Genomic DNA, 27748 nt, shown 5'->3' on the forward strand with positions numbered 1-27748 from the left:
GTTCTGCATCTGTGAATTCAGCCAACTGCAGATCACAAATCGTGTACTACTGTAGCATTTACTCTTGAAGAAAATACACGTATATAAGTGGACTTGTGCAGTTCCAACCCGTGTTGTTCAAGGGTTGACTAATCTGTTCTATTATTAGATCGTTCAGTCATTCAACAAACATTTATTGAGTGCCTACAATGTCCTGGACATTGTGCTTAGTGGACAGTAAGGAACAAGACACCAGTGTTCCATAACCTCATACACAGCTTACAAGCAAGAGGAGGGGGCACTCAGACTCAGGCAGTTATTAATACTCTGCACAAGAGTAGTTATGATCATTTGAAAAATACTTTCTTAATTAAGTTAAACTGAAATCTGGCTCCACCTATTGGTTCTGTTTGATTCCTCTTTGAGTTTTCTAGAGGACTGTGTGGGCTTGAGTTCTTCCCAAAGCAGAGTGGTTGCTCCTGATTCCAGTATGTGGGAGTGAGATAGTGGCGATGGTGTGACACGGAAGGAAAGAACGGTGGGAGCTGGATTCCACTTGGACTTATGAGAAGAAGCACTGAGAATGCCTCCCGGAGTTGTCAATCCAGGGATAGGAACCATGGGCATTCGTTCACCGCCTTCTGATCCTCTTGGCTGAGGCTTGTCACATGAGCTCCAGAGGCTTCCAGAGAAAGGGAGTGACACAGGTGTGCTTGAGACAGGATGATGCTCTTCAGCACAGCTAGCTTTGCCTGCGATCAGACATGGACCGAGGTGACGTAACATGGGTCCTCAAAAGTGTTTGCCCAGGGACAGCAGATTCAAAATTGACATCGGTGCCAAGAAAGGGCTCAAGTTTAATTCTACCCTAGGGCCAAACAGGATAAACCAAGTCCTTCTCCTCCCTGAGATCCTTGAGTGTGCCTGTCCCATGCTTATGAGTTTTTCTAAGTTAAGCACACTGTGTCCTCACGTGATATGATTTTTTTTTTTCTCATCACCCTGGCTGTTCTCACTGTACTGAAGTTTGTCTGAAATTGCATAAATTGAATGAGGGACTCTAGGGGGATATGGAAAATCGTGTGGATCACTTAATGGTATTCCAGTGTTAGGGTGATGGTTTCGAAATTCAGTGACATTGATAACATAAATTGAGGCTTTTTTGTAATCCATTTTGTATTTGGGATATGGTCTATGTTTAGTTTTCACATTAAAAAATAAGTTTTTTAATAAAATGCTTAACTTAATGGATATCATATTTTAACTTTCTTGTGCCCTTGAGCTCAAACCTTCTTTAAAAGACAGTGATAGGCTGGAGTGGAGCCATTCTGAATTGAAATAGAGGCCCCTTTAAGTAACTAAACCAAAAGCCAATGTCTCTTCAGCCAAGTTTCTGTGTATGTCACATAAACGAAGCATTAATTTGTTCCCACTTTAAAATTTTGTTCTTTTTAGGAAAATATTATTTTTATGATAACTACTTTGACCTGCCTGGAGCTCTTCTATGTGCCAGAGTGGTGGACTCCTTAACAAAGGTGAGCAGGGACTCATTTTTTAGAAACTATGATATGTATTCAACCATAAATCAGAGGACTTAATTATATATGTCGTTTGAGATGATATTTTACTCAGTTTCCTCTTTGTGGTTTCAGGGGTGATTGAGGAGGAAAAACACAGAGAATTTGGTCAAAATAGTTTTGGAAAATTAAATAGCAACCATTTTCCCCAGGGATAATAAACCTATTCTCCACCAGGGGGTGCAAAATTCTAGAAAAAGAAAATACCAAACTTGCATATGGAAAAAATATTTTCTTGGTTTCATTAGCAGCATTAAAAAATAAACAAAACAAGTTTTAAAAATTCCATGTGACTTTTTATGCATTCTAAATAACATAAAACCAGAAAAATGAGGTGAAATTTTTAAATTCATCATTTTGAGCATAGTTTAACACATAAAGACTTTCTCTTTGTCCTGTGTGTCAGGATCAACTGGATCTCTAGTTATATCAGTTTGTACTTGGAACTTAAGACCTATGAACATAAACTGGTTTTATGTCAGAATCACTTTCCTTTTTGCATGTGTTGTCTTTAAAAATCTCAATGGTCATGTTTCTAGTAGAACATAGATAATGGATAATTTTTGAATCAGAATTGCAGTCATGTGTTTGTAGAAGTTTCTGTTGAGCAATAGTTCTGGTTTGTAGACGTTGCTATTATAAGATGGAATCCATTTCTCACTTTATAGTGACTATAAGCAAACGCATCAGTCTTTAAATATTTCAGAGTTTGTATTATTAGATACAAATATCTAGTAGTTGGTCTTTATTTGGATAGAAGGACACTGATTAATGTTTCCAAGGGAGCACAGGGTTGTAGGCTTATGTGTTGTCATGTTTATTTGCTTTCTGGTTAAAAAAAATCTTAATAAAAATGATTTGAATTTTGGATTTAGAATCTCTTGCATCTCTCTTATAGAGACTTGCTGCTCTTTTATATTGAAATTCAGGTAATTGTGCACAGAATTCTAAGGTAACCAGCTTTTGTGGTGTTGAGGCTTCAGGCCTCTTAGCCCCATCAGTGCCATGGTACATGAAGTGGTGCAATCTGGTATCTTGGAAGCTATAACATTATAGATTTACTCTTGGGTTTAAAATATTCTATAATTTTTAGCCTTTATAATGAGTAGAAATTTTAATTTTATTTGGGCTATATGAGTTATATTAATATTTAGTCTTATGTGTATAACAATCTATCTCTAGCAGTGATTTTCATGGAGGATTTCTTTCTAAAATCACATTTAGAAGAATGAGAAGCTTATTAATCTGTTACATTTTTTAAAATATGAGTCTCTATTTTAGAATATAGTAATATTGTAGTTATTTGCCACATGTTTTCTACTATGCTTAAAAGCAGAATTATGACGTGTTACATTTGGATTTTTTTTTTTTTAGCACAACGGTCAAAAACCATTTGATTTTTGGAAGGATGTAGTTGCTGGTATACAATATAATTATAAAATGTCAGCTTTTAAGGGTGAGTAATATGAAGAGAGACTTTACATATTTGTTAAGTGCTGTGTGTCTGCTGAATTACTTAGAAGTGACCTGTTTTTCTGTGTTTCTTAATTTGGTCTTATATGTTGCTATAATGTTGATACTGGTTATATTTTAAGAAGTTCTTTTATTCATGTCTATTTCATGGCCATAATTGCCAGTATTCTAAGATGTGCTGTCTTGTGCATGCCTACCAGTAGAATCATTTTGTGGGTTCCCCAGAATTTGCTGTTTCCTGCCTTGGGAAAGAGGGTTGGTGACACCTGTAACCATTACTGTAGTAATTAAAGAAAGGTAGGGAAAGTGAAAATCTCATTCTTGTTGCTTAAAAACAAGACTGGCTCACCCAGAATAGGGGCAGAGATATCACCAAATCAAGCCTAGGGTTTTATGGTTCCATCCACATGTCTGCTTGGGTCACACAGAGAGATTGCTTCTGAGGAATAAAGATGTGCCTTTATAGTATGTTACTCTGGTGACTTGAGCCAGACTGTCCTAATTCAGCCAGTGGACTGATGGATGCTCAAGAGTAGTGTTTTTCAGCTGGGAAAAATGTTGCCTTTTGATTGATATAAAAATTGCTTGCCTTCCTTTTAATGGAATTTAAGCCATCATAATAATCCTAAATATTATGACTAAAAACAAGTCAAGGCAACAAATAGTAACTGTGGAATATTTGTTCAAACTACATATTTTTCTGCCACCTGCTTCTTTCCCTCCCGGAAGAAAATCACTGCTGTCGGGTGATGGTCTTACTTTTCTGTTCCCAGTTTCCAGTCCTCAACCCTGGCTCGTAGACTGCATGTGGTTCCGATTGATAGCTCTCACAGTGCACCCTGAGTGCTTGGGTGGTGGGAATGCCCATCTCCAATAGAGGGGCGTATCCATGACACCTGTCAAAGCTCCCCGCCACTTTATCATTTTACTTTTTATTAACTTTGTAAAATGAAAAGCCTTAAAAGATTGGTTGAGAATAGCAAATTGCTGGTGTCAAATAAATTCAGCATAATAATCTATTGATGTTATTTTATTGCATTGTAAATGAAGAGTAGGTAAAACATTTCGTGAGGCACAGCTTAAAAGGTTTAAACAGCAACATTAAAATACAGTACAGAGCGTTAATAAATAATATCTTTTCATTTCTAGTCAGATTTTGAAACCCTTGACATTAGTTATAATTTTACTGAAATGGGAGGCCCAAGGTATATATGCTAATACTCTGTAAACCCATAAGATCGTATTACATAAGAGTCAATAAGGAATTTAAGCAAATTAATCACATTAGCGTTAAATAAATAAAATAGGTCAGACACCCATTTCCAGGTTGTAAAGGGTGTATAGAAAGCTTTTCTGCAGTCAGAAAAGTTTGGAAAGGTTCATGACTAAAGCACCTTGCATTTCCGATTAATTTTAGCACAATATTCTGGGTTTTTTATGAAAGCTGTAAAAAGTCTATATGCACCTGTATACTTGAATATATACTGATGAAGGGGGCTCTTTCAGCCTTTGAGTAATGCACCATCAGAAAGATCTTAGGATATACAGTGTCTTTTAAATTTGAATATTCAAGTAGTTAAGTCCCATAAAGACACACATCACCTCCTAGATGTTTCCTAGAAATTCTCCTGCTAATTGTTAGAAACGGGCTTATTTTAAAAGGAAATGCTGAATTTCTGACATCAAATTTAACATAATTTGGTGTCACATTTCAGGGTTTTTGGTGGTAATTTTTTTAGGTTAGCAGGACTTTTATGGTGAAATTTGCAAATACTGAAGGAATTCACAGAAAACTTTAAAGAGACTTAGGATTGCTGACCAGAAACTCTCGAGGGTCTTCACATATTGTTTCCCGTCTCTGACAGCCCAGACCTGTATTTTGGAAAACTAAAATTAGTCACATTTTCTTTCAGCCTACTTCCATATGCATTTGTGGGGCAGGGTGGAGTTGGGGGAGGCCTTTTCAAGCAGAATAATACTAGCTGGCTGGGAACATGCTCACATCGGAGCTACTAAGAATCCTGAGAAAGAGGAGTGGACATACTCAGAGGAGTACAGCCCGTTTGTCCCTGCATTGGGCAGCTGGAGCCACACCTGGTCGTTTTCTGTGAGATCGATTATGGCGCTACCTGAAGCCTGATCCAGGTAGCCTTTGACGTATTCATCGTAGGTGTACATTACAGGGGTGCCATTCTTATACAGGCCCACCCAAGCGTGGGTCCCTTTCACATGTATGTGGTAGGAGAAATAATATATTCCTGGTATCTTGCAGGTGAAGATTCCAGTTCTTGGGTCATAATGCTTCTGGCTATTATATAAAATCTTGTCAAATGGGATGGGACTGCCTATAGCTGGGTAAGCTTTAGAGAGAATAACAGTGAAAGCAGACACAGGCATTCCTGTTACTCCCTGGTTGGCACTAACAAAAGGCCTTTGGCCTGCCTTTACAAAACCCTCTGGCAGGACCGCTTGGCCTGGGGGCCCTGGGGGTCCTGGGGGCCCTGGGAGGCCAGGCTCTCCAGCATGGCCTTTTGGACCTGGAGGCCCTGGTGGCCCAGTGGGTCCATTGAGGCCCTTAGTTGCTATGCCAGCAGGACCAGGAGGACCTGGAGTTCCTGGATCCCCTTTAGATCCAGGGAATCCTGGAATGCCCGGTGGTCCAATGGGGCCTCTGGTACCTGGTATTCCAGGGGCACCTCTTGGACCAGTCTCACCATTGTGTCCAGGCAATCCCTTAGCTCCTGCTGGGCCCACAGGGCCTGGGAGACCAGGAGGTCCTCCAATTCCACGGTCACCTTTTGGGCCTGGTAACCCTGGGTTACCTTTGGGACCATTGAGACCTGGCTCTCCTGGGTACCCTGGTTTTCCATCTAACCCGGAGGTGCCCCTTTCTCCCTTAGCCCCAGGGTATCCTGCAGGCCCCACTGGCCCTGTCTCACCTTTAGGCCCTGGGATCCCATCATTGCCTGGGATGCCTTTTGGCCCTTGGGGTCCCATATTTCCAGGGGGTCCAGTGAGACCTGGTTCCCCAGGATGGCCTGCTGGGCCTTGTTCCCCTTTGGCACCTGGAGCCCCTGGAAGGCCTATAGGTCCTCTTTGTCCCTTCAAGCCTGGCAAGCCTGGTTTCCCAAAGCCACGAGCACCTGGGGGCCCTGCTATTCCCGGAGCCCCAGGCTGACCTTTTGTCCCTGGAACCCCTGGCTGGCCTGGGGCTCCAGTGGCTCCTGGCTTTCCAATGCCTTCTGGTCCCTGTTCCCCTGGAGGACCTTGGGGGCCTGGTGAGCCAGTTGGCCCCCTTTCTCCTGGAAAGCCCCGATCACCTTTGATGCCTGGCTGTCCTGGAAGCCCATTTTCACCTCTCTTTCCCACCCCAGGAGGGCCAGGTGGTCCCATGGGACCCTGAGGGCCTGGAAGACCCCTGTCACCTGGGCGGCCAGGAGCACCATATCCCATTTCCCCTTTTTGTCCATTCATACCAGGAACTCCTGGTGCACCCTTTTCTCCAGGAAAGCCCCTGGGTCCTGGGGCTCCTGTAGGTCCCTGTTGTCCAGGTTTTCCTGTAACAGAAATTCCAGCTGGGCCAGGGATTCCAGGTGGCCCTGGTGGGCCCCGTGGTCCTGGTAAACCAGCTGGTCCAATATCTCCTTTTGGTCCAGATGGTCCTCTCTCTCCTTGTTTTCCTGGGAGTCCTGTCAAACCTGGCTTCCCAGTGGCTGATGGTCCCGGCGGTCCTGGCAACCCTGGCTCTCCTTGGGGTCCTGGACTTCCAGTGCCTGGTTTTCCTGGTGGTCCAGAAGGACCTGGGTGCCCTCGAGGTCCAACAGGGCCTGGTGGACCAGGAATACCTTGTTCTCCTCTTACTGCTATACCTGAAGACATGCACAATACACACACACCCAGAGGGGAGGTTGGTTAGTAATGTTAAAGAATCATTGCTTCTCACAGCATAAATGAGGACAAGACATTGCAGTTTCAGTCAGTCCATTTTGGCAGACTCATCTTAAATGGTTTCAGACAATACATTTTATATTTTTAGAAAACATTGCCAGAGACACTAACTACTATATATAAAATAGATGAACAACAAGGTCCTACTGTATAGCACAGGGAACTATATTCAATACCTTGTAATAACCTATAATGAAAAAGACTATGAAAAAGAATATATATGTATAACTGAATCACTATGCTGTACACCAGAAATTAATACAGCATTGTAAATCGACTATACTTCAGTAACAAAATTTTTAAGTAAAAAGTAAAAAACTGCTAGAGAAGAGGATTTCATAAGGCCATGGCTACCATAATACTTTCATTACATCCTAATGATTTGTGAAAATAAGCCAGAGTTGAAGAATTCATTTAGAATAAGAGTGCATTGGATATAAATTTATCACATTTATTTTAGGAAAATCATCTACCTAGAAAGGAAAGGGGAAAAAGATATTTGATAGAAAAAGAAGAAGGAATCAAGTAGAGAGTAAATGGGAATGAGTTTAAGTAACAGTTTTCCCTCACAAAAACTACTCTATAAGATAAAGGAAAAATACAGTCTATTCTAATTTACATCTGCCTTGGCCCTGCTGAACACAGGTTAGATTTAGGTTGATTTTTAACATTTTTTGACCTCAGTAATACTGTTAGCTCTTACATTCTCTGTTACTGATTTGAAATTGAAACAAGGAATTAGAGAATTAGACCTAATGGGCAAGGTACATAAAATAGTAAAGTGCTTTTATAAAGTTTTCTTTGATTAACACAAGTAGATATTGTTGATTTCATAGAGCTATGGGTTCATCAGAGCTAAATACTTCTACTGATATAATAAATTTAAACCAAAAAATCACTTGTTCAGTGCCTGTGATGTGAAATGTGCTGTGGAGCCACAAGTATAGGGAAAGCACAGGACACGTCCTACAAGAGCTTCAGTCACAAAAGGAATAAAGCAAGTGTCCATGTGATAAGTGCTTTAAGAGGGGTCCGGGGTTTTAGTTTTAGTCATTCAAAGGGGGAAGGTAACAGAGAGAGTATTGCTGGTGTTAGGATATTACCATTAGGGAACTATTACCATGTCAGAGAATCTTTAGGCAATAATCTCTATAAATGTCTAAATGAAATATTCTTCCTCAGGTAACTAGCAAAGATGGTAATGAAATTACTTAAGTTTCTAAATATCTACTTGCAGGATTTGTATTAAAAATCATTTTCTGTTTAATACATTTTCAGAAATGTAATTAGAATGCCTAAATATACTATTTAGATTCTTATGCTGTCAGAAAATGAGTCATAGTAATGGTAGATTTAGTAGATGTCACAGTAGTTGAATAGTTTGGTCAAAACCCTGAAAATGACTTATAGCTGTGACTTCTTGAGCTGCATCTTTTTTGTACAAAAAATATTGATATACTTAAACTCCACTTAACTAAATCTTTAATGGCTTTAAAAATCAAAATGAAGACTAAAATTACTATTAAATGAAATTGAAATGAATTGTAAATTGCCTTTGAAAATGTATTTTTATGGGTATAGTTCCTTTTAACTGTTAGTTGTTGGTATATTAATGTATTTTTTAAAATCTTTCATATTAACTGGCATTTAAGAAGTAGTCAGCCAACAATAGTTGCTGATATTATACTTTTAGATAGAGATGTTACTTATATTTGAAAACCGTTTGATGTCAAATGAAATATAAAATGCAGAGCAGAATCATTAAAGTAGATATACTGAAATAGGAAAATCATTTCAGTCTTGGATATCTTTATATTTTATACTAATTAGAAGTTATATTTCATTTTGGAGTTTGCTTTAAAATCTTATTATAAAGATCATGTCTATACTAAACAATTGTCTTGGTCTGGTTGAAAATCTGTTTAAATGTTAATGTTGGGAGGAAAAGCAGGTCTTGCTGAGAATGACTGCGTTGAGCACATTTGAGCCTAGAAGATCTTCACTCTGAAGATGAAGACCTCTATCACTTGGAATGTTAGCCTGTTGAGTGCTCTACCTCTCAGTGTATGAGAAAACGTGGCTTCTGTTGTATCCTTGGGGGACAGCCCCTGTTTGTAGCTTAATAGAGTGGCACCATCCTCAGAAAATAATGATTACCCAGAAGAGAAGTTTCTTAAATGCTGACAAAGTGGTTCACTGGGTCAGAATGCGGCGCCCGTGTGCCCACCAGTTGTGGAATCCTCTGCAGCATAACTTACTGTGTTTTGGCTGAGTTCTCTTTTAATCTGTGTTGAACAGATGTGCCTAGGGATTACGTGGGAATTCTTTGTATATCTGTTATCAGCTCAATGTTTTGCTTGTGTAAATTGTGGGCTTTTCTCTTCACTTGACTGCCAGTGCATAATAATGTATTGAATGGAATTAATGAATATGAAACCTAATAGTCTCTCTTCTTCGAGAATCTGTTAGTACTTTATATACATTATATCAGTACTCTTCATAGTACCCAAGAAAGCTGAGTAGATGAAGAACAGATCAAGAAAAAAGTTAAAACTTATCTGAGGCTACAGCACCAGTACTGTAGTAGTAGTAGGAAGAGGAGGAAGAGGAGAGAAGTGGTAGTAGTAATAATAGAAGGAGTGATGGAAACAGTGTGAGAAGTAGTAGTAGCAGGAGAGCCGGTGTAGTAGTCGTCGTAGTAGCAGTAGGAGTAGAGTAGGAGTAATAGCTAACACTTCAGCACTTTACACATCAACTCATTTAAGCTTCAGAACAGCTCTTTGAAATAGGTGCTCCTTGTTTTACAAATGAAGACGCTAAAGCACAGAGAAGGCAGTAAGGCTTGCAGAGCTGCTGGGAGGTAGTTAGGGACGCGCACTTAACCAACAAGCAAAAATGCATTGAAAATTGTGAGAACTGCTACTTTGCTTGCCTGTTACATTTCTTCAGAGGGCATCTTACTTGACAATTAGTACTCAATTGTGTATATATTTGTAAGCTAGCAGAGTAAGTTTTAAAAGTAAATATATGTCAGCATTTAGGTATACAAACCTGCTATTCTTTTTATAGACAGTTGGCAGTTGTTTTTAGTTAAAATATTATAAACATAATTAATTTGACTGGATTACTATGTCTAGATTATGGGTAATTATTTGTGCGAAAGCATCATTTGAGGGAAAAACATTTCTACGCCTAAAGTTTCCTAATAATCTTCAGGTATATCTCTCTGCTGTACTTGTGTGAAGAATTTGAATGTTCTTGAACAGACCTACTTTTTCCGTAAGTCATTCAAATGGGCCAATTGAGGAGTTTGAAGATAATTTAACCCCCAGCAGGATTTAAAACACTTTGTTGAAGAGGTCATTAAGATTGTAGAAAGCAACAACTCACTAGTTAACAAAGCAAAATGGATAGTTCAGTTTACCTTTACTCTTTATGGCGTAGGGAATGAAGAACTGTGCCTTGGTATTGGATGGCGGGCCTTTTATGCCTGTAGGTGTTTGGTATTGCTCGGTATAAAACACTCCATGAACCAAGTTCAAGGATGTTAGCAGCAAAAGGGTGATTTGTGGCAGCATGCTCTTAGGTGGAGTCTGAAAAACAGAAAAGAATAATTTCATAGAGCTTTGTTACTGGCCTGTTTTGTTTTTCTAATGTTGCACAGATGAACTCTTTATATAGTTATCTACTTTTTATAAACCTTATCCTATATATTCTGAACAGATTCCATAAATTAGTGAGTTATAATTCATAATTTTATGAATATATGTCTTAGTTGTGTCTGGAAACTACATGAAGGTAATCCAGTGAAAACAAAGTAGTTGAAATAAAAGAAACACAGAAACTGTAGTTGAATGTCTATATTAAATAATTCAAGATCTTTGATAAAGACTGAAATTACCAATAGTCTCAAATACACTGAAATTCAGATTAGGACATATTTTTACAAATACAGTTTTATTAAGACTGTTTTTAGTAGACTGATACAAATTAAACTTTCTGAGTGCATTTTAGTGGAAAGCCATTTTTTTTTAAATTGAAGAAAGCAAATAGTTAATTTATTGAAGCTTGTTTCCCCATAAGCTAACATGGAGGTCCACCAGTGAGCATCAAGTCATGGACTTACCTGGATGCTGGGACTCCCTGGAGTTGGTTTACCAGCTTTCTGCCTTCCTCTGTGCCCAGGTGAGCAGTGCAGAAGGTGCCCTCTCCAGAGCTGTCCTGCAGTATTTATACTGTTTCTCCCTTACTACATGAGGTCACCCTGAGTTTAAGCTCCTCCCCTTGCCCCAGAGGTGAAAAGCACTAATTATGGTGGAAAGTTCTATTGGGCAGGCATACAAGATCAAGTCAGGCTCTCTTTTCCTTGTTTTCTTATTGAAAAATAAACTCTTTGTCTTAAATGTATATTAATAGTTTTAACCATGCACCATCTTTTTCTGTGCTTTTATTTTAGAAGTTATTACTCAGATGTTTAGGTTAGTTCATAATGGGATGATCCTACCCTCTTTATATTTTTATAAAGCACATTCTTGTGTTATTTGGTTGAAAATATCTGGTAGTATATGAAAGTAGAGGAAAAGGCCTTTGGAGGGGAGTGTGATTTTAAATCATCATCTAAATTCTTCAGTTATTACATAAAGCCATCAATGTGTCCATTAATATTTATAAATTTTGTATGAAGATAGCTTATTTCAGTTCTTATTTTTAGGCTCAAGAGAAACATAATGATGAAACTGTAGGTATGCTGTTTTGTATTTTAGGATTTTAGTGTAAGTCAGTCCTCGGACTTTAATAAGAAATTTAAAATATGTTAGCATATAAATATTTCATGCTTTTGCATATTAAATATTTAAAAATTTTCAGACAGAGGCAAGACATCCATGAATTTAATAGTAGAGTTAGCAATATAATTACCCTGAAGGATTTAAATTCATTGTTTACAGCACTACACTGTATTCAGTAAATGGCTTCAGATTTTATTGCTTAATAATTTTGAGTTTTCCTTTAGAGTTGCAGTGGAGAGTACAAAAACCCTTAACTTGATAGTATCATATCACGTCCATTTAAATAAGGTTGCTATATTCATTTCAGAAGAAAAACAGTCTTCAGTCTTTGCTTTCAGCTTTTTAGAAGTATTACTGGTTTAACTTGCAGTTTCCTTCAGGGATCTTAAATCAGCCCAGTTAGAAATATTTTTCTACCCCAAGTATGGAAGTAAATGTTCTCTTTGTTATTTTCACTAGTTAGCATTCTCCTTAACAATATTAGGAGACTCTTAAAATAATTTTTAAAGATCCTAAGGAATCTAATAAAAACAGGAAGTTGAGAAGCCAAATTTTGATTCTTATTTGATTTTATTATTTTAGAGCTAAATCCTATCAACTGTGCAGGTGAAGTAGGTGAGAAGGAAAAGTCCACAATAGACATAGGTGCATCTTTTTTAAAAATCTCTGCAGAACTAAAGTAATATGGATTCAGGATGGATCAGTAATTGAAATAATTGAGTGAAGTGGGTGAAATAAGGGTTTGTACTTTTCCTTTTCTCTTCTTCTTCCCCTGCATGTAATTTTCTGCGTGTATTTTGAACTAAGCCTTGTGTGGTACCTTGCAGAAAGGTGAATGGATAACTCACCTCACTGCCTCCCTTTCTCCTACCTCAATTTTAAATCTTTTATTGGTTGCCATATTTTAAAATCTACTTCTATATAATACTCATAGATACAATGAAATATGGCTCTTATATCAGCTCAGATGAACAGAATTCGAAAGTTTATGTTACATTTTCGATCTTTCTTTCATCATTTGGAAATTATCTGTGGACCAGCATTTGTGGTTATACTATGTCCTCTACTACATCTGTAAGAGACCGCAAAAGATGAGAGAGAGACATGGCTGCCTTCCATCTATTTATGGTTCATTTGGAAAAGATTTGGAAAAAAGTAAGTGATGCAACATTGTGGATGCCCTTAAATGCTAGGCTGAAGAATTTTTTTTTTAAAGGAGTTATTGGAAGTGCATATTCTAGTCTTGTGTGTATATATGGTTACACACACCTAGGCACACCCTTATCTGTTTATAATCGAGACTGATACCCTGTGAGATATCATTCACTCAGAAGTTCAGAGATTAATTCTCAGCTCTTCATTCTGGGCACCTGTGTAGACCACATGTTCGTCTGTGGCTATGCCAACTATTTCCAGAATTTTTCACTTTAACTTCTCTAGGTATCTGTTTTTTCATCAACACAATGGAAAGGTTAGACTAGGTTTCCAAGCTCCTCCCAGCTTTAAAATTAGATTATTCTTGTGCTTGAGGTATTTTGCTGTTTCCTGTGGTGAGACAGTGGGCTTGGCTCCACTTGGTAATTATTAGAGACAAAAGTCCATACCAGGTGGTCATATGCCTTCTTTTGGGGACGTGTAAATATATGTGGGTATTTGTCATTCTATAGTCCCATTTCACTTTGGGAAATGTGGTGTCTTTATTGAATACGCCTTGGATGTTCAACCCTGTTTGCAAATAGTGTACTTATTTCAGCACAAGGAATTTGACTACTGTTTTCTTTGTTAGTCACATAAGAAGCACTGTCTTCAAAACAGATTATAGAATCAGAATATTTGCTAGCCTCACCCCACCCAATTGTTTACTTAAAACTATTTTTATTCTAGGAGTTTACTTGTAGCTGTTTGAAGTGACTAGTCTGTGGCTTTATGATGAAAACCCATTCTACTTAAAAAACAGAAAGTCATGCTCTTTAAACTCAGTAACCTAAGTGATTTTTGAGTATCAAATATGAATGCTGTTTTTTGCACATCGAGCATTTGAGCTGCTGTTAAGCTCACCTATTCATTTTCACTTCCCAGGGTCATTCATTAATTCACCAACTATTTCTTGAGTACCTCCTGTGTGTCAGGCATAGAGATAAACAACTGGATGAATACTGTACAGCCCCCACCCTTACGGTATTTAAACAGTGGTCCTCAGCCTTCCTTCCTCACTCCCAGTCCTGAGGGACATGACACAGCTCTTCAGTCTATGAGGTTCATTAAGGTAGTGTTGACTCAGAGACTCTGTTTTGAAAAAGCTCCTCAGGTGATCATGATGGACTTCTAAGTTGGAATGTCTTAGTCTGTTATCAGTGTTCTATTGCCAGCTTGTTAATATTAGATACATATTTTTGTTGGTTTTGTTCATTTGGTTTTTAACTTTACTGTAGAGAAATTTAGTCTTACCTATAGAAGTAGAGAGAATGGTTACAGTGAATGCCTTTGTACCCACTGCCCAACTTAAACATCTCAAGTCACTGTCACTCAGTCCTTCCTTTCTTCAGCTTCCAGTGTTTATAACGAATCCCATAAATTGTGCCAGTTCACCTGTGCACATTTCAGTTTACTTCTCCAGGAGGTAAGGAGTTCTTTTCCTTTAAAACAGTGTCTTCATCATACATAAAAAATTAACTATTTCTTAATATTGTCAGATGCTTTAATTCGTGTTCACATTTCCCATTATCTTATGTATTTGTGTACACACACTCACATATAAATATATATGTACACACATATGTACATGAACATGTATGTACACACAAACATATAGAGATATACAGGCACATATGTAGTATACACACACACATACATACATATTCATACTTCTTTTGTTATTATTGTTTGTTCAACTTAGATTCATGAATTTCCCCTAATTAATCTGTCCCTGTTATGTAGATTTCTCATCCATGTCTCTTTTTCCGCTTTGCAGCTTGTGTGTTGAGAAACTAGGTCATCTCTCTTATACCATTTCCTACAATTTGGATTTTGTTGTCACTTAACATGCTTCCCTGTACCCTATATTTCCTGTTACTTGGTAGTTAGAGCTAGAGGTTCTCTGTGATTCAGGTTTGAGACACACACACACACACAAATACGTTTTAGTCAAGAATTCCTTATAGATGGTGTGGTATATTTCATTCAGGAGACCTTTTGTTGCTGGTTGTTTCTCTTCATGGTTTACTGGGAATGATCATTCCCTGGATATCTTAATTCTAGCATTCCTCCTTGCCTTATTAACTAGATTATTTCTATAAAGAAAAGTACTCCATCAACTATTTGGTTACCCTGAAATACAGTTTGTATAGAAAAAGCAGGCTAGATGCCTTTGCCAGCATTTAAAATAATAAGCTTGCTTCCTTGCACCCTCCACACATGGCACAGTGAAGTGTTTGAGTAGCATTATGAACTCATGGATTTAAACGTGTTTTATGTGTTTCAAACGTGGTAGTTATTATTCTTATTATTGCTCAGATTTTTCCCCCATTTTTAGTCAGCAGGAGCCTCTTCATGTTGGCTTCTGAATCCTTTTGATATGACCCCAGGAGTCTTTTATAGCATCCTTCCTTTCAGTAGTTTGTGTTTTCCCTGACCCAGATCTGTAATCGGGGAGTCTTGGTTCCTTTTGTGGGAAATAGAAGTTGGAGACCACAGTCTGGGTGTCTGGGTCCTCAGGAGTGTGCATGGCTCCTGAACTGGTCATTGTCCTAAACTGGTCATTGTTTCTAGGCTTTTTCAGTGGAGAGAGCATGCAGTGTTAATTAAGTATATAACATCATAACTTCATACTAATACATCCAGTTCATATTGAGGACCATGGAGTGTTTTCTTAATGACGTTCCAACTTGTATCTCTAGCTTCTTAGTCCTATACTAAAATCTCATTCTCATGACAGTAATATAGTTCTTCATTTGCTTTATTCCATGACACTCAATTTCTCAGCATGATGATTACGACATTCACACCACAGTATTGGAAAAGGTTTAAGATTATTTTTGCAATCCTTTTGGTATTTCACTGAATCTGTATAGTCAAATTGCTGTGCCTTACAGTCCCTTGAACAGGTTCATTTCTATGTAGTAATGCTGCCCACTCAATTCACTGTTAGATCTGTGTCATTTTGCTTTCAATTTTTGGAAATGCTCTTTTTAAATGTAATTTTGTTTGATACTTTCCTAAAGTTCCCATAGCGTGCTGATAAATGCTATTTAAGGGTTAGGGAGGTCTGTGTGCTGTAATCCATGATGTAAATAGTCCCACCGTGATCAGTTTCAAGCTGCAAGGGTCAAGACCACCAGCTCACAAAACACCTGAACCTTTACCAAGGCCGGTACAAGCCAGCTCCAGCATACATTACATATCTCCCAAGTCAGACTTAGAAAACAAGGAATATTCAGAGAAACCTGGCTTCCATTAATGACTTTTCCACCCTGTGTTTCACCTTCCTTCTCTAAGTAACCTTTTCTGAAAAGCATTGTTTATTGAAGTATAGTTGATTTACAATATTGTATTACTTAAAAAAAGTTTTTGATTTATCCTTCAATAATTTTTAAAAATAGGTACTCATTCATACCTCCTTCCAATTTCATTGATAAATGGCATCATAATATACATATTTTATTCTACCCCTTTTTATGGAACAGTTTTGTCTTGGCATTCTTTGCCTAACATCATGGAAAGATGGTCCACGTTCCTTTTTATAGCTGCATAGCACTCCGCTGTGTGAATGTGCCATTGTACTTTCGAAAGTTTCCCTATTGATGAGCATCTGTGTTATTTCCTCTCTTTTGATAATACAAATATTTCTACAGTGATAACTTTGTGTGTATATCTACTTTTGCCTGAATCTTTGGGAGAGATTCTTGGAATTTGGATTCATGGGTCAAAAGGTAAATGCATATGTAATTTTGTTCCATATCATTAAATTCCCCTCCATAGGTGTTGTGTTGTTTTACATTTCCACCAGCGCTGTGTTAGAGTGCCTGTTACCCCACAGCCTCCCCAACAGGATGTGTTGTTTAGATCTTATTGAACTTTCAGATTTTTGCTCATCTTAAAGGTACAAATTGGAATCTTGGTCTAGTTGCCATTTTCATTCTTACTAAGTGTGTGGTTGAGCATCTTTTCCTGTAGATTAGACCACATTTCTAGCCCACTTCTCCTAGAAGTGTTCGGCATTATATAAACCTCTTTACTGTGGTCTAGTTTGCACGTGTTTTTCCCAGTTTGTCATTTATCTTTTTAGTTTGCTCACAAGTAGTTTTTTCACGTTTAAAATTTTCTTTTAAGATTTATTAATTTTTGATTCGGGGTATTGTTCTTTCATAGACTCACAGCTCTCAGGGACATTGAAGGTTATCTAGATCAGTCACATCATTCTTTAGATGAGGATAGATGAGGACACTAGTTCCTCTGTTATGTGTCTCATTCCCTAAGGTTTAATCGAGTTAAATTTCTGAAGAGCTGTTGGTGAGGGAGCCCGTTGAAGGAAAATGCTACGGACTGAGCTAATGTGTTCATCTTCTTACCCGGCAGGATACTGACTTTCCTTTTCCTCTAATCCTTCAGTCTTCAGCAGTGGAAATGGGGAAAGTGCCCAGAAGTTTATGTAGGGCACCTGGAGACCCACAGCTTCCACCACCACCTAGCTGTACCTCATTCCTCTTGAAAAAGTTTCTAAAGAACATTTGTAGATGCTATTACAGAGCCCAAGAGCTAAAAATAATCTATTTGTGTAAATAGTCTAATGTGGCTTAGTGGTTAGATACCTGCTGAGGGCCTGAAAGGAGAAATTCATGCATAAAAACAGGTGTTGATGAAAACACTTAAAATTTCAGGCCAGGTCAAGAAAAACTGAGAGTCATTTAGAAAGTTTGAACAAGGGCTTTATAGTTCTATTTTCTCTTACCCATAAATTGCCACATGACTTAAAGAACTCATTGTTTTGTGCCTCAGGTGCTTGATGACATCACTCTTTCCATAGTAACCTGCCGGGTGAAAATATAGAGCTTCTTGGCTCCTGGACCTAAGATCTTTAAGGATCTTGGCCACCCAGCAGTTTCTTGGCCATTCAAACACGTTTCTACTTTATTTATAAGTTCAGCTTTTGTGTGCAGTTCCTGCTAAGTTGGAAGGAGTAATTAGAGAGTTAAAGTGTTAATTAGGGAAGTCACAGGGTGGTGCCTTTTACTTAAATCTCTTTGCCCCCCTATGTATTATCCTATGCAGAAAACTCTACATATGCTAAATCTCTTTGCTCCCTACCTGAAGGATACGAAGTACATAGAAGGTACAAAGTACAGTTTCTGTGAGTGGCAACAGACCACCAAGAAAGCTGCCTTCAGCACTGATAACTCATGCAGCTATTTAATTTATTCATCTCAACAATTAGAATACATCCCAGAGTTTTCAGTTTAAGTAATGCTGGGCCCTAGTCCACTTAGCCTTTGATCAAACAACTTGGTCACCTGGGACAGACCCAGCAAACAGACCTTCATTACCTATTACCCCTAACCGTAGACCGATGCTAAAGGACCACTCCTCCTGCCATCTCTAGCTCCTTCCTCTTGCCCATCACAGGTGACCTGGCCCTCTTGCACCCTGGTTTCCTCATTGATGAAATCCCTAAAGTCTGTTTACTTGCTTTCAGATTTTAAAGGAAATTACTATTTAGAGAAAATGTACAAAATAAAAAGTAAAATAAAATGCATATACCACAAAGATATAATGACTATTAATAGTGGTGTTCTCCCCATAACCTTAGTGCTAAGCTTCTTTCAGTTATCTTTTATCACCTATGTCAAAATAAATCTTGCCCCTTGTGACGCTAATAAGGCTGAAATGTAGACATGCTCTGGTCCTCCCATGTTTTCTCTTATTTTTATTTGTTAGGAGCCTTGGAGGGTGAAATATATATAAAGTGTTAGAACGGTGCCTGGGAATGCTCAGTAAATGAGAATAATGGTGATGACCACACTGATGTTGAAATAAACATGTCTGGTGTTATACTTGAATCTCTTCAAAGCTCCAGTCTTCTCAGATGTTTGTGGAACTTGAGTCTCTACTGTGTGCCAGTTGCTGGGTTAGATGCTGCCAACCTACTGATGATCTTAGTATTATGGAGGAGGGAAATAGCAAACAGCCTCTTAGGACCTTTGCTCTGGCTCCTTTAGAATCCAGAATTCATGGATTCTGGTGTGAAATCACTTTCCAAATCATCAGATGGTGTCCTCTCATCACACTTTATACCCATTCCTGAATGTGACTCAAGGACTGTTGGTTATTTATCACCGAAACTCCACTCTGCACAGGTGGTACCTGGTACAAAGCATGTACCTTGTAAATATTTGCTGAATGAAGAAATTAAGAGCTTTAGGAGACCAGATTTCAGTATTTATTGAGTGTGGGCATTTTGCCTCAGACTTGTGGGCATTTAGGGGTGGGTCCTTTTGCACAGTGTTGGTTTGAATCTGGGTCTTTTCAGTCTGTCTTACCTTAAAATAACTCTGAATTCATGCAGAAGTCACAGCATCAACAACTGCTTCCCAAAGCCATTTTCACAAGAGACTAAGTGTGGCTCCTGTTCTGGTGTCTGTGCATGTCCAGCTGTCCTACTGGCAATCAAGTTACAGTTTCAGGGTTAGATTTTCCAAAGACAGTGTTTCCTCAAGGTAGCCATTGTCGGAGGTGTAGAGTTAAGGGGATTGGGTGCAGGATAGGGGCTGGGTGGAGGGAAAAATCAAAAGAAGAAGAGGAACCCAGACTCTCGGAAATTTAAAGAGGTTTCTTTAAATGTCTCAGAAACCTGAGTGGTGCAGTTCTAGAGCAATGACTAACTTTTTAGACAAGCCTGTACTTCATTTTCCAGATTTGTTCACCTATCCATACCTTGTTTACTTGTTGATATATCAATTCATTCAAATCCTGAATGTATTCAACACACATGCCAGGAAATAAAAATGGGCTGATAGACTACTGACAGCAGTTATTGACTCTTACCCTGCCCCAAAGACTTGTTAGCATCTTCTCTCCTGAATGGAAATGTATGACCTTTAAAGGGAACAGAAGTTGTTACCATTTGAAAAGTGAATACTAGATAGATATTTTAGAACATTTAAGTTTGTTAAGATGAAAAATTTGAGAATTACATTCAGTATCAGAAAAAAATGAATATTAGAGCTGCAAGAAATACTAATCTTAGTAAGTACCAGAAACTGATATTTAAATTTTGTTTGAAGCAGACACAAACCCATTTTTTTTTTAATGACTCTAACTTAGTCCTCTGGATAACAATCACACACACACACACACACACACACACACACACACACAACCTGTATTTAGCAAAAATATGTTTGGGCAGAATTAACTTTTTCCCATGAAAACCAGAGGTAATGTACCATTCTATTACTTAATGAATGATATAATACGATTTTGTGTTCCACAAGTTGTACTAAATACTCTAGCCTCATTATTCTTTAATTCAAAAGAGGTATGTTTTAGCTATGCTTCAGGCACTACTCTGGCCTGTGGATCAGCATACCCATCCCTGTTCATGTTTTCACAAATACTCTTATTTACTGTGCCTATATATTTGTGTGGAAAACCAGGTGTCTTTTAGAGCTTTGAAATCTGTTAGAAAATATCCACCTGAATAGCTAACATATTTTAAGCTTTTACTGTGTGCTCGGTAAAGAGATTTGCATTATCTCATTTACTTCTTACAGCAGCCCCATGAGATAAGTACTGTTATTATTCACATCTTTAGACATGAAGAATTGAGACCCAGAGAGGTTGAGCATCCTAGCCAAGATCACACAGTAGGTGATGGTAAAGCTGTTTTCTATGGATATATTTCTTGAGGATTTACAAGGGACCCAGTATTATTTAAGTAAAGCACTATTTAATTCCGAACTACTGTGTTGGCTGTTCTTTGTTAAGAGTTTGTATGAAAGTGTAATTCCCTACACTTGCTTCCCAGATCTTTTCAAACTGAAGGAAGCTGTTTTCATTCTTTGCTCTTGAAAGAGCCATGTTGTTTCAGTTCTAGCATGGATGGGTTTAGAAATTGCTAATTAAAAAAGAAGCTAATTGAAAAAGCAAACAGTGCTAATGTTGATATGTTTGCTTTTATACTGAAGCAGTGTCTAGCATGCTTATTTTTAGCCCATCATGTTCTTTTATAATGATTGAAAGGCAGGGTGACGTGACTAAAAAATTCTCAATATTGTGAGAGATGTTTGAATTATTACTAATATTTTAATCCTAACAATGGATAAGCTGTAGTAAAATTTATGAGAGCTATTTGTTCTGAAAAAAGTTTTTTTTTCAGAAATGTAGAAACTTTAATGTGGGATTCTCAACTCCAGAGAGTTTGATTTTTTTTTTAAAGAAAAGGCAGAGAGCTCTTTATGAATTCATTATTTGAATCTCTTGCTATTATATCCTAAGTGACCTTTGACCAACTTCTTCAAATCCTGCTGTCTCTTTAGATTTAATATGTTCAAAGTAACTCAACTCTGAGCTAATAATTTACCTAACCCCTATCTTTAGTTTACCTCTGCCCTTCAAATGGAAAAATCATCTTTGCGTTGTCAAATACATCGTAAAGAACTCAAATATCGTGTGAAAACTTAAAATTCACTTTAAATTTAGTATTATCCTATTTTAAACTAGGACTAGCATGCTTATCAAAGAATTTTTTTTCCTCCAAATCTAAGTTCAGTATTGTTTTTATAAAAAGTTGTGTTCCAGTATACAGTTTTATTGATATAACACCACTTCTTAATTTTGAGTACATAGCAGTTTTATTATTTGTGTTTAGTATTTAGATGTAATTTCTGAGTGGAGCTGATGGAATGGCATTAGAATTTATACTTGATTTTGCAAAAGATAACACTCATTTACATATACTAATGGGATGTGTTCGGAATTTCATTTTTTGGATCTTCAGATTTGTGTAGAATTTTATATTTTAGCATGTGTTAAAAGTGACAGAGGAGTGCCCTTGATTACAACTATGATGTTAAGAGAATAAGATTAGATATTGGGATATTTTCCATTTTGTCTCCAGTCCTGCTTTTGGTTTGATTTTTTTCCATTACCCTTTATTTCTCCATTGGTAAATTTAGTTTATAATTGCGTTTTAACTTTGCAACCCGTACAGAAGCCAAGAAAAGCTTTTAAAGATTAATTTAGTAAAAGACATATTATTGATCATATATGACAGATAAAATAGTGCAGTTACAAAAAATAGAGGTACACTTATAGTAAGTATTACTGCAAATATAAAAATACACATACAATGAGGAAATAATTATTTGGCAAAAATTCTGGTAGGAGAATTTAAGGGGGAAATATTAAGAATTTTGTAGCCCTTGGGAAACAACCAACCTTACCAAATATGTTTTTTTGGGGAAGGAAAGCTCTCAGTCTACTAATAACAATTTGTAAGTGACTGAAGACTTAAAATTCTGTTATTTAGTACAAATGTTGATTAAACTTGTGTAGATTTTGGGTAATGCAATTATTGTGTTTTGGATAACACCTTTTAAAAGCTGACTTCACAGTACTGTTGAGAAATAACTGTATTTGAGAACCATCTGTTCTTATATCTTATTTTACCCTCAGTTCTGATACATCAAAATTCTTGTACATTTTAATGCATATTGTATGCTACAATAGAACAGTGTTGAACTGCTTTTAAAAGGCATTTGGCTTTGCAGTATTGATTAAATTTACCAGAATTTTTAAAAAACATTTTGTATGGCAATAAAGAGCCCTTAGCTTAAATTTAAAAAGCACTTTAAGATCTGATTTTCCATTTGAAAAGTACATATGTGGGGCATTTTAAGAGCTGTGGTTCTTTAGATATTTATTGTCATGGGAGGAAAGGGAGAAATAGGAGTATATCTTTGTTTTCCTTAAGTGACATTATAAATATTAAGTCATTGTCTTCAAGGTAACAGCCGTTTGTATAAAAATTGTCTGTCTTTGAGACCCTAATAAGGCCCTTGAGTTGCTGTTGGTCATTTTTAAATAGCATTCTGTGATTGCCACTAATTAGATCTGATTCAGCTTAGTCTTCATACCTGACTTGGATTTGTTTTGTGTCTTCTGTGCCTCAGGTACTTTGCTTTTCTCATTTGATCCACAGAACCTCCTGTGACAGTATCACTCTTTCTATGATAGGACACTGAAGCCCAGCAGGTTAAAGAATTGCACAGGCTCAATAAGCCAGTAGGTGGCAGAGCTGAGAGCTTGGACGCCAGGTTCCAGTGCTGCATTGGCATTTTCCGCAAGAGCTTTTGCAGCTTGCTTTTCTGATGCACCATTATGTTTCTGAGATTTGTCCATGCTATGTGTGTGGCTATTCGTTCATGTTTCCCCTGGTGTATCCAGAATTCCTCTGTTCATCTGCTGATGGATATTTAGCTCATTTTTATTTGTTTGCTATTCAAAATAAAGCTGCTTGAAATAGTCTGTTATATGTTTCCTGGCTACCCACAAAAGAATTTTTCTAGGGAGTATACCTAGGAGTGAAATTTTCTGTTTTACTGGATAATGCCAGATTGTTTGCTAAAGCCATTTTATGTTTTAGCAGCAAAGCGTAAGAGTCACAGTCATCTAAATGTTAAAGTTTATCGATCAGTGATTATAGAATGCTGTCTTGTTAGATTTTTATTTGCATGTTCCTGATTTCTAATGAGGGTGAACATATTTTCATATGTCTTTTGGCCAGTTGTGCTTACTCTTCTCTCGAATGCCTGTTTGTATCTTTTCCCATATTTTACTGCATTGTCTTTTGTTGTCGTTGTTGTCATTGTTGAGTTGCAGCATTTCTTACGTACTTTAAAGGTTGGTTTTATAGTTATGTGTTTTCCAGAGGTACAGCGTGTTATGTGTCGTCTGCAGCTGTCATCTAGCCAAGAAAGACCGGTTTTAAAAATAACTCATTGAGACCCAATAAGTTATTGTTATTATTCTTTTCCCAACTTCCCAGTGGGACTCTAAGCCACTGTATATCAAGAAAAGACTTGGCACCTCTTTGAATGATGGTAGATAATGTTTCACTAAATTTTCCTTTTGATGACTTTTCTGTAATAGAGATAAGTGACCATTCTTTTTATGGTAATTCTAGGTTTACTTGAAAAGGTTCTATAAATCATTAGCAGAAGTTTATATTTGACATTTGAATTCAAGGAAAAGTTATTTTCCTACAATAATAACTAGCACCACATTTTCCTTATTGGAGTTTCCAATAGGAGAATGTTTCTAATTGGGGATTATGGTCAGCATTTAATACTGAAAATCCTCATACAAGTTCCTAATTGTTTCAGTAAGTGATTTTCTGAGAAAAATACTGTAGATGTGGTATGTCTCTAGTCTAGAAAAACATAGACGAATTCCTTTTACAGGAAAATTTTGAAGTTACTTGGATAAAAACCCAAAAAAGACTTATTACTTTATTTTCATTTCATACCTGATTTGTAATGCATGATACAAGTGGAATTGTTGCTAGGATATTACTCCTTATTATTTTGATATCTACAAAACTTTTTGAGAGGTCTAAATGGATACCCTTTCTAAAATATGAAACTAATACTAGTATACTTCACAACTGTTCCACTTTATTTTTCAGAATTTAGGGGGACCAATTTTAGTAATTTAATTTTTAAAGACAGACTATCACAAACTAACATCATTTTTGCTTTTTTAACCTGAAAAATTCATTACTTGGCATATTCTTAGGAAAAAGTAGAGGTTGCAATGAGTTGAAAAAAATTGTTTTAGTAACATAGAAATCAAAACCACATACAACCTAATTTGTCCACTAAAAAGTATCTCCTGCTTAGGTTCAAGTTTTCTATTTTCTATTTAATTATTTTATGTATCATCAATGCCAGTTCCAGTCTAAAATTCATTTTCTACTCTTAAAACATGTTAAGTGAACTTGTAGCTTGTTTCTGAAAATTTTGTTGAAATCTGTTGGAATCTAAAAATAAATGTGCCGGTAAATAAGATCCTTTGTTTATAGTGTGTGGTGAAAACTGAAGTTTTGTACTTATAGTAGAGATGTCTTTAGCTATCTGGGCAACTTGATAATGATAATTCAAGGAGGTGCATGGCAGTGGCTCAGAGGTAAACTGGAAGGAATCAGTGAAATAAATGTATAGCGTTCTTCAAACCCTGAAAAATAATTTGGCACTGCTTTTCTTGTTTCTTTCCATTTCTTGTTAACTGTCTTCTTCAGGCTGCTGAAGATATAAGGTTCTGTGTTTCCCAGCTCTAACAGGTACTTTCTTATTCAAAGGCCTTTGTTCCATATGTCCCAGCTCTTCACACGTATTAGTCTGAATGCACGGAGATCAAGCGCATGCCTCAGAAAACCTAGCTTAACTATATTCTCTGTTTACGTTTTATGGTGGGAAAATTTGGTGGTTAAAAACATAGCTAAAATTGTGCTCTACACTGGAATTTGATACAACATTGTAAAATGACTATAACTCAATAAAAAAAAGTTTAAAAAAACATAGCTATTATAGTTTATATGTTATTTAGAAGAAGGCTGTGGTTCTGTCATACACATTTTGCTGTTACTATGAAATTCCTTTGTTTTGTATAATATTTAGGAGTAATATCAAAATGCCTGACACTTTACTCATACTAAGTTTGTCTCTGATACATAATAACTGAAGGAATTTCCGCCAACATAAGTAACATTAGAAAGAGTAGTGCTACATTTTCCCACCTTTTTATTTTAATTTTTTTGTTCAGAATGAATTAATTCTACTACTAATAGATTTTTTTTCTCCCTGTGAAAACTGCCAGCAGGTTACACTTGACTTGTTGGCTATAGTTAAGGAATGAGACAGTGCCCTTTTTTAATAAGCTTATAAGGAAATAAATCATTTACTCAAAAAATTAACTATAGTGATATGTTTTATTGTAATCAAATCAAGAAGGATCATTATGAAGTGTCATTAATTGCAGCGTGGCTGAATTTGTAGCAGTGTTTGGTTGTGATTTATTTTGTCTGTTAGTTTTGATCTGTAACAATAAGATGTTTGTAACTCTATAAAAATGCAGATGTGAATGAGATGTCTTAAACCTTTTTACAACTTTAGGAAAAATGTAGAGAGATTGGAGGTTTTTTGTTATGATTTCTCACACTCGTTGCCAAATAAGTATGGTTGCTGATTTTTTTTTATTATGAGGATATCCAGAGCTATTTTATTACTGGTAATGGCCACTCTGCATTTGGATATTTGGATTTCTGGAGTTTTATATAATTGGAATCCTTCTTATAACAGAAAATATGAAAACAAACTTTTTTTTTTAATCTTAGTTTTTTTATTGTGGTAAAATTCGTGTAACGTAAAGTTCACCATTTGAACCATTTTAAAAATACAGTTCAGTAGCCTCTTTAGTTGTAGACCACCACCACTACCTAGTTCCAGAACATTTCAGCACCCCAAAGGAAACCCCAAGCCCATTAAGTGGTCACTCCCTCTAGTGGCCTCCCCTCATCCCTGGCAATTCCTCATCTGCTTTCTGTCGCTATAGATTTGCCAGTGTTGGACATTTTCATATAAGTTGAGTCATACAGTTATGAAGTCTTTCCATACTATGAAAAAGCCAAATAATATTATGATGAAAATAATTTTGATCTTATGGACCCCTCGAAAGAGTAATAGGAACCCCCAGAGTCCTGCAGATCAGACTGAACGTTTATTCTTGTTAAACATTAGCATGTGAACTTAAAGGAGAACAGTAGCTTCCATTCACATACACCAAGCTGCTACATATGTTTATTGAACTTGTCTTTCCTAGTTTTCTATATTACTTTAAATGGAAGGCTTTAAATTTAGGAATGTCTGGGTATATTTAAAATAACATTGATTTCCAGTAAGCTAGTAAATGAACTCCTAGAGTGAGTTTGTTTGTGATCCACACCAGACGTTGGGACAGACCAGACTATTTCTTAGACTTTACAACAGTAATACAATGTCTAGAGGAACTGGCGTGGCAGCAACAAGTGAAGCAGGAGTAGTGAGCCAGTGGTATTTGTCTGCAACAGCTTTGAGCTAGTTCACAGTATCCCAGCCACAAATATGCATGATAGGAGAATGAGACCTCTGTTTGGCATGTGGTTCAAAATGAGACTTTTTAAACTAAGGAACTTTAGGCAGACAGCATTGACTGTTGTCTACACAACTCTGTTGAAAGTTCCTGGTTTATTTTTAAAATGTGCTAGTTGCCAGCAGTGGGGACGTGAGCTGAGGGAAAAGGATATGATGCTGATATATTCTCAGAGTGAAGGAACAAACCAATCTTAGGTTTGATTCTTACATCAGATTGACACATGAGAAATGGAGCCCCTTTTAAATTTAGTACGTGAGCAAAGTAATAGAACATAAAAGCTTCCTGTGGGTTTGAAGCATTATAATAGCTGGAAGCTTCTTTAGGATCTTCCCATCCCTCTGCAAACTGTGTTCTGTTACAGAGGATACTGATAACCACTAACCATTAAGTGTCTCCAATGAATTTGTTTTGAAAGATGAGATACGATGAAAAGAGTTGGCAACAAAATATTTGGACGTTATAAGATTGGAGTTAACTCTCCGTTATGAAATTCTAAAAAAATTAAACAATAAATATAAATTTATGGTGAAAAAGGAATGCTTATTTTCAGAATGCAAAGTTTTCTCTGTTCTTTATTACCTCAGTAAGGGATTGACTGCATCATTGCTTGAAGATAAATCCACAAGCTTCACATTCATTTAAGATATTAAAATGGATCCTTTGTTATTTTATTTGAAATCCTGTTCTTGTCTTATTTTATCTTCATCTCTTAACCCAATATTTATTCATCACGTTACATATTTTTCTATTAATATTTCAGAGCTTTCTCCTAGGCATTGCTAGAGATCTAAAACTCAAATT

General features: G+C 36.9%; 2 protein-coding genes across 2 annotated transcripts in view; one reads left to right on the forward strand and one right to left on the reverse strand.

Moving 5' to 3' along the window:
• Positions 1-27748, forward strand: part of NT5DC1 (5'-nucleotidase domain containing 1) — a 110747-nt gene that overhangs the window by 13131 nt on the left and 69868 nt on the right. Inside the window, exons 5-6 of the mRNA XM_072965769.1 lie at positions 1435-1514; positions 2931-3012. Of these exons, the coding sequence (XP_072821870.1) occupies positions 1435-1514; positions 2931-3012 (162 nt within the window). The remainder of the gene's footprint in view (positions 1-1434; positions 1515-2930; positions 3013-27748) is intronic.
• COL10A1 (collagen type X alpha 1 chain) lies at positions 5028-10567 on the reverse strand. The gene is made up of 2 exons (XM_015240455.3): positions 10402-10567; positions 5028-6898 (listed from the first exon to the last, which is right to left on the reverse strand). Exons 1-2 carry the CDS (start codon positions 10553-10555, stop codon positions 5028-5030), a joined length of 2025 nt encoding a protein of 674 aa, XP_015095941.1. The 5' UTR covers positions 10556-10567.

This window comes from Vicugna pacos, chromosome 8 (assembly GCF_048564905.1).
Source record: "Vicugna pacos chromosome 8, VicPac4, whole genome shotgun sequence".
Lineage (NCBI taxonomy): Eukaryota > Metazoa > Chordata > Mammalia > Artiodactyla > Camelidae > Vicugna > Vicugna pacos.